The sequence below is a fragment of the Poecilia reticulata genome, linkage group LG8 (assembly GCF_000633615.1).
Source record: "Poecilia reticulata strain Guanapo linkage group LG8, Guppy_female_1.0+MT, whole genome shotgun sequence".
In the NCBI taxonomy this organism is placed as follows: domain Eukaryota; kingdom Metazoa; phylum Chordata; class Actinopteri; order Cyprinodontiformes; family Poeciliidae; genus Poecilia; species Poecilia reticulata.
Genome location: NC_024338.1, coordinates 24,959,671 through 24,966,547, shown reverse-complemented (window position 1 = coordinate 24,966,547; position 6,877 = coordinate 24,959,671). Strand labels below are relative to the sequence as shown.

General features: G+C 40.6%; 2 protein-coding genes across 2 annotated transcripts in view; both read right to left on the bottom strand.

The window, feature by feature from the left end:
* Positions 1-6,015, bottom strand: part of eftud2 (elongation factor Tu GTP binding domain containing 2) — a 30,383-nt gene extending 24,368 nt beyond the window's left edge. Inside the window, exons 1-2 of the mRNA XM_008417016.1 lie at positions 6,005-6,015; positions 3,463-3,466 (exon numbers count right to left, since the gene is read on the bottom strand). The gene's annotated coding sequence lies outside the window, so the exon portion shown is untranslated. The remainder of the gene's footprint in view (positions 1-3,462; positions 3,467-6,004) is intronic.
* Positions 3,124-6,877, bottom strand: part of znf652 (zinc finger protein 652) — a 19,907-nt gene continuing 16,153 nt past the window's right edge. Inside the window, exon 5 of the mRNA XM_017306143.1 lies at positions 3,124-4,185. Coding sequence (XP_017161632.1) covers positions 3,544-4,185 — 642 coding nt within the window. The 3' untranslated portion in view covers positions 3,124-3,543. The remainder of the gene's footprint in view (positions 4,186-6,877) is intronic.

Genomic DNA, 6,877 nt, shown 5'->3' with positions numbered 1-6,877 from the left:
CCCGACACTGGCGTTAAATGGAGGCTTGCCTGAGGATGTATTTTAAGGCAACCCCTCAAAAACACAGCTTCCTTTTATGACACGACAGAAAATTGAAAGAAATCAGGAAGAGAGTTGTGGAGCGCCACTTGATTCACTTTTCCAAGCTCCCTAAAGGTGTCAAGTTCATCTGTTCAAACAGCTTTATGAAAGTATAAACACCATGAAAATGTTCTGCCATCAAAGTGCTCAGAAGTCGGGTAGCTTCTATACAAGACATGTGAGAATCAACCCAAGATTGTTGTTGAAACAGCTCAGAAACTTATCCATTTCTCAGCTAAAAGGCTACTCAGTGAAGAAGAAGTCAAATTTCAAATGTTTTTCGAAACCTGTCTTATTGTTTAATAAAAAAAAAAATTCTAGCCCCAAAATGATCTTTGAATCATTTTCTGAAAAAAATAAAATAAAATAATAGGGAAGCTTGCCAGCCAAAAACCCACAATCCCAACTGTAAAGTATGAGGGTGGCAGCATTATGTTGTACTTAACAAAATAGATGGCATCTTGAAGAAACATCATTATGTGAAAACACCGAGGCAGCATTTAATGACAGTGGGAATTTAAAGGTTGGATTTAAATAGTTGTTCCAACTGGGTATCGACCGTCAGCATCCAAAACAGCAATTAAGTTGCTTAAGGACGACAAATTGGGAGTTTTGGAGCCACCATTGTAAAGCCGCAATCTCAGGCCCACAGCAAACCAGAGGGAAGAGCTGAAAAGGTGACTGAGTAACAACTTCTGTCGGCACAATTCAGACAATTCCACCAAATACCAAGGAGAATTAAGCAAACATCTAAATTTGAAGAAATAATAAAAGGATCTCAAATAGATMTTTTTCTAGCACTTCTTACATAGAAATCATTTTTGTAATTTTAAATCCGATCTAAAAACAGGAAAAGTTTGTCAGAAGATTAGGAATAAAAATCATCCTTTTATTCAGTGTATGTAAAGATCTGGTGTTAACCGCATGTGACGGCTGTTCATTAGCTTAACAACTACGTAAATAATCTGAGAACATGAAACAAGAATGATCTATAAACCATCATTCTGCTTAGGCGACATTCAACAGGCTTAGACATGCGCTGGTCTTTGTTGACCAAAGTTTGTCAGTACAGAAAGTAAAAAAAAATAAACGTCTAGCCTTTACATTACAACACCACCCCACACCAAACCGTGGAATACAGGCTGAGGAATAATGCATAATATATTGTTAAGAGCTTCAATGAAAAAGGTCCCAGTTGTGTATACTGTGTGTGTGTGCGTGTGTGTCAGGCGACCTTTAACATGGTAACCCGTATTGTTTGAACAGCAGCAAAGGGAGGTGGGGATAAAAAATAAGATTGAGGACAAAAGCAGACGGGGCCACATGTCTGGCCCCTCACAGTGGCAGTATTATTCGACAGTCATTCATTTTCTAAAAGCAAACGTTGACCAACAGTCCTGTAAGCTGAGGTGGTTCTACTGGTCACTGTAGGTAAATCGGTGACCGCAGTGTATGCGTGAACGTGTGTGTGTGTGTGTGCCTGGGGCAGATCCTGTTTAATTAAAGTCATCTCGATCACAAAATATCAAGTCAAACATTAATTTCACTGCARAAAAGCCAGGCTGAAAGGACACACATTTTCCCCCCACACACACTTACACACTAGATTAGGTTATGAAAATTGAATTAGAAAGCAAAATAAGGACTTTTTAAGTAATGGAATGGAAAGCACCATTTTTACGGATATAAATCTGAGACTTTGTCTAGATTCAATTTAATTTACAAAGTAGTTAAAAACTAATCTYTCCCATCTCACTGTAACCTATGGCACTGCATTTTACTCTACTGCTGTTTGCCCCTGACTGACAGCCCTAAAGRAACAGTTCAAACGTTTTGAACTGAGGTTCTGTGAACTTAACAGAAATTGTTGCCTTAGCTGTAGCAGACAGATGTCAACATTGTGAGTTTGCAAAATAGTGAAGAAATAATTAGAGCAAAGGAAAACTAACAGACGAGGAGCTCTAATTTAGACCCAGCTGGCATTGTTTAAAATGTCAAAATTGGACATTTAAATCGAAATGGTCAATTTGTGGCTCTGATTTCACAAATGTGCAGTTTTACACGAGTCCAAGTCTTGGTGTACCTTTCACACCAATGTTTACAGAAAATGAGAGCCTATCTGGTTTCTGCACGTAAATCCAATGCTAATCATCAACAATTATGACATCCACAGAAATCAATTTTGCTTATGAATCAGGAGAACATCTTGTCTACACAAATTTAACTGGAACAATTTCTCATCATATATATCTAAGAGTGCTATGTGGAAGACAATTTCCTTGAGGGAAAATCCCAAAGGGATTAATAAAGTTTCCCATCGATCATCTGAATGATCAACAAGTCATATCAAAACATGCCAACAGATGGCTAGTGTTAGCCAGCCATTTCAGTAAACCCATAACCACTCCTTGTGCATTACTTATCAAATTTAGAAAGTGTTAAGATAATAAACAGTTTTAGGGGGGAAAAAAGTTATTTTGTGAGCTTGTAGAATATTGCTCATCACTGGACGGTTGCATTAGAGTTGCAATATTGACAGATTGTGTTTAACTGATCACAAGTCAGCTCAAAATAACGGACGTTTTTCAGTGAAAAAACACAGAAGTATTCTGAAAGAAACTTTTTCAGTTTCTTTAAAATAGATAAAGTYTGTGGACTCGTCTTCTTAGCAGTTAGCCTAACTGCCAAGAAGCTAAGAATGTTCATGTTTACACAAACTCATTTCAATATGACATCTGTYTACTACACTTAGAACATCTACCTGCAGTTTATATATAGCACAGGACACTGCTATAAAATTCTAAACTGTCCCTTTAACATTGGCCACTGTACAGGAAAAAAAAGGCTCAGGTAGAACCAGTTTCAACATTCATTAAACATTTGTTTGCCCATGAGGTTTCTGCACTACAGCTTGGAGAATAAGTACAATATTGCTATGGGGATGAGCAGCACAGAAAGCTCATGTCCTGACTAATGTATGACCTTAACAAAATACAAAGAAGAGTGAAGTTCAGTGAAGCAGATCTTTGAAGATCCAGGGAGTCTAGGTATTATGGATTTTGAGTTCCATCAGCAGCTTTTATTTGTGATGACAACCAGTTTCCACCCATTAAATGTGGAGAGAGATGTTCACACAGAGTCGTTTTCTGAAGAATAATTCCTAGCGACTGTAAAACCTTTGCCCGGTTGAACAGTTTTTTAAAGTGATGTCTCACTTAACGTGTGCACGGATGGTGCAACAGTTTCAATCCTTAATGTTCATGAGTTTAGATTAATTCTAGTYGAGCCACGTCTACGCAGGAAACCTCCATTGTCTGATGGAACATGTATGCTCCCATTTCATCTCATCCTGCTGTCTGCAACAAACTCCTCTCTGCAGACCCGGCTTCCAGTTCCTGCGAATGAGAAACTGAGGCGGAGCTTTAAGAAGACAAACAAGGTGTGGTTTGGTGCTGCACAGGTTCAGTGGTGCTGTGGCGCTCCGGGACCCTTGTCAAGGGGGGCCATGTGGTGCAGGTAGCTGCTGTCTTCATGCCCACAGTGGTTAAGCGGCTCGCTCTTGAAAAGAGCAGGAGGAGGTGGGAGGTGGGCGACAGGAGGGACCACCAGGTGATGGTGGCTGTGAGGATTGGCCTGCTGCGGCGTGTTGGAGAGATGATGATGGGAGGGCGCAGAATGGAGCTGCACATGGGAGAACGTGTGTCCGACGGGGCCCTGCTGTGGAACGGGCACTCCGGTCGGGGCGAGGCCCAGAGAGGCTGAGGTGGTGGCGGGGGTCGCCGCCGAGGGCCCGGGGACGGTGGTGGGAGAGGAAGAGGAGGAGGCCGGTGAGGAGAAGGCGTTGGCGAAGAGGCGGACAGGCACAGAGGAGCCGCTAGTCTGCAGGACCACGGGGCTGGTGACCCGGAAGCACTTCTCCTTGTGAGCTTTGAGCATGTTGGAGAAGCGGAAGCGCTGGCCRCAGACCTCGCAGGGGTACGGCTTCTCGCCCGTGTGCGTGCGCCGGTGGCGCTTCATGTTGGGCCGGCTGGTGAAGCTCTTCCCGCAGATCTCACAAATGAAAGGCTTCTCCCCTGAAAGACAAAYAGGATGATTAATCGGAGTCAAATAATTTTAGAGCTGCAACTGACAACTATTTTAGTTATTGATTAATCTATCGACGATTATTGAAACTGCACATTCTTTAGATTTTTAATTTAAGCATTTAGGTAATAGTAGAAATGCATGAAAAGATACACACACATTTTTTTTACTGGATTTTTAAAAAATAAATAAGAAAATAATTTTATTTCCTAAAGTGCAACAAACCCTTACTTTAGTGTATGCTTGATTATTTGTAGCAAAGGATGCATCTGCAGCTAAAAAATACTTCTAACATCAACATGTGAAAAGCTAAGCACTTTCTGCTTGTTTTTATTTCTTTAAAGAATTTGAACTAGGTGAAGCWATGTTTTTGTACATTTTTGGCTTAMTCTGAGAATGCTGTTTTTTCAGCAAGTGGTCTTTTTTGGAGTCTGTTTCCTTCAGTGAACGATTAATYGATTAGTAAACAAGTCTACGATTATTTCAATAATCGATTCATCATCGCGTCAGCCCTAAATCATCTGCTGTCAAATGTGCTGGTAACAAACTTTCAAACAATTGAAGCTTTTCACACAAAGTTTCCTTTTCAACTTCAGCTCTGAGAATGCAAATAAGCCTCCATCTTGAATCGAGGGTCTCTGCCGTCAACCCACCCACTCCCCAGGAAGCTATTACAATTCACACTTCGAGGATGGGAGATGTGAAAGTGAACAACAGCAGTCCCGTTAGAATGCTGCTCTCATTAACCTCCCTCCACGGAGCCACTAAATGTGCCTGTTACCACCCACACAGCCGTCTATTAACAGCCTGCTGAAGGGCTCTCCAAATGCCGGATTCTGGCACGTTCCATGCGAAGCTCCTCCGCGCCAACTGAATATCAAAAGGTGACAGCTGATGCGCCAGCGTTCTGTACCTGTTACGTTTAATCATGGGAATTTACAAAAAAAGAACYRAAGTTTGGTTTATTACAGAGTACGGCTGGGTGTGTCTCCTCCTGGACGAGGCTAAATTGGTCGGTAGCTGCAGGGATACGAGAGGGCAGCGTAATTACACATCACAAATATAACCTTGAGGGCCAACTGAGTGTGGCGTGTCCACCCACGGCTCAGGAAAAACAGCAGATGACGCGCAGGCATCAGTGCTCGGGCTGTTCTTAGAAAATTGGTGAAACATGAAAAAAAACAAAAAAAAAACAGAGAAGGATGTACAGCTTCATGTGTCTGGGTAGTCATTACAAGCCACAATATATGYAGAGTTGTTCTTTGATGTAAAACATCCCCTCTCATTGCAACAGCRAAGCAAAGAGGCAACACCCCATTTTGTTCCTTTTTATAGAGAGTTTATGGTGCCTGGCGGGCGGCGAGGAGGGAAGACAAGAGCTTGGAAAACTTTGTAAATAAATCTAGCTGCATTAAGCTTTGCAAAAAAAGAGAGAGAGAGAGAGAAATAAAAAACTCCACAAATAATCTAAATATTTAAATAAAATAAAAAGCCAACATGAAATAATTGAAAAAACTCCAATTTGACTTTGGTTACGGTTGAAACCCGATATTTACATACGCTGTATAAAAAGAAACCCTCTTCCTCACCGTCGGACAATAAATCAGTTTAAATGCGTCTCGTTTTAGATCAGTCGGAACGTATAATTTAATACTGCTACTTTATATTCATCTGTTCAAGTGATTCTGTACAAATATAAACGCCGTGGGAATGTCTGGTTCCAAAAAAAAGAGAGGGAAATGTTTTGGTGTAAAATGTAGAAGACTGAAGATTTGGTTTGGCTGAGGCTCGTAAGACAAGATGATTATGAAAACAGACTCACTCAGCGAGGAAGAAGCACAAAAAGGCGGATTAAAGTTTGCACAAAGTGCAGACACCATTACAGAGCCCTGACCTCAGCCCTGTAGAAAACCTGTGGGCTGAGCTAAGATGCATGTGAAACCAGTGCCCCTGGTAAACTGGTTCTGTCAGTAGGAATGGGACACAAAAAGCAAAACAAAAAAACTTTTGACCAAAGTTTTCAGTTGTGTGAAAATTTGGTTTAACCTGTATTTACTTCAACAGCATTTAAAAAGCCCCTTTCAGATCATTTTGTTCAGTGATCTTAACATTTTCTTTGCGCATTGCAATCAGCTAAGWGGTCAGCAGCACAGTGAACATGAGACCTCGTTAAAGCAGTGTTTAAGGATTCATATCCGTTGATATTAGATTAATGCTTCTAATGAAAAACAAAGTACTAAAACATTAAATAAAAACAGGACATCTCCAGGAATATTTACCACTGTTGCTCAATGTTTTTGTATGAAATGTTCTCCTGCTTGATGGAGTCAATATGTCCGCTTTGTTTGCTGTAATTGCTGATAATTACAACAAACAAAATGATTCGGTTCTGTTCAGATGTCATTTGCTTACAGAACTGTGAAAACTGTGAAAAAAATTGTCACATTTTTCCTTTATCTGTGTGTAGCAAACAACACCCAGAATGTTTTCTCAATTTTGAATGTGTTGCACTTTTAAGAGRTTTTGAGGGATATTTCTGTCTGAGAACATGAGTTCAGAAATGAAATACTMTTTGAGTTATTGAGCTGAATTCAGCTTTTAATCTCATCCTAAACTTTGCCACACAGAGGTCATCCCTAGTATATACAACTCTGGGAAGAAAAAAAAAAAGAGAGACCATTGCACTGAACCCATTGTAAACTTCACTTCTCAT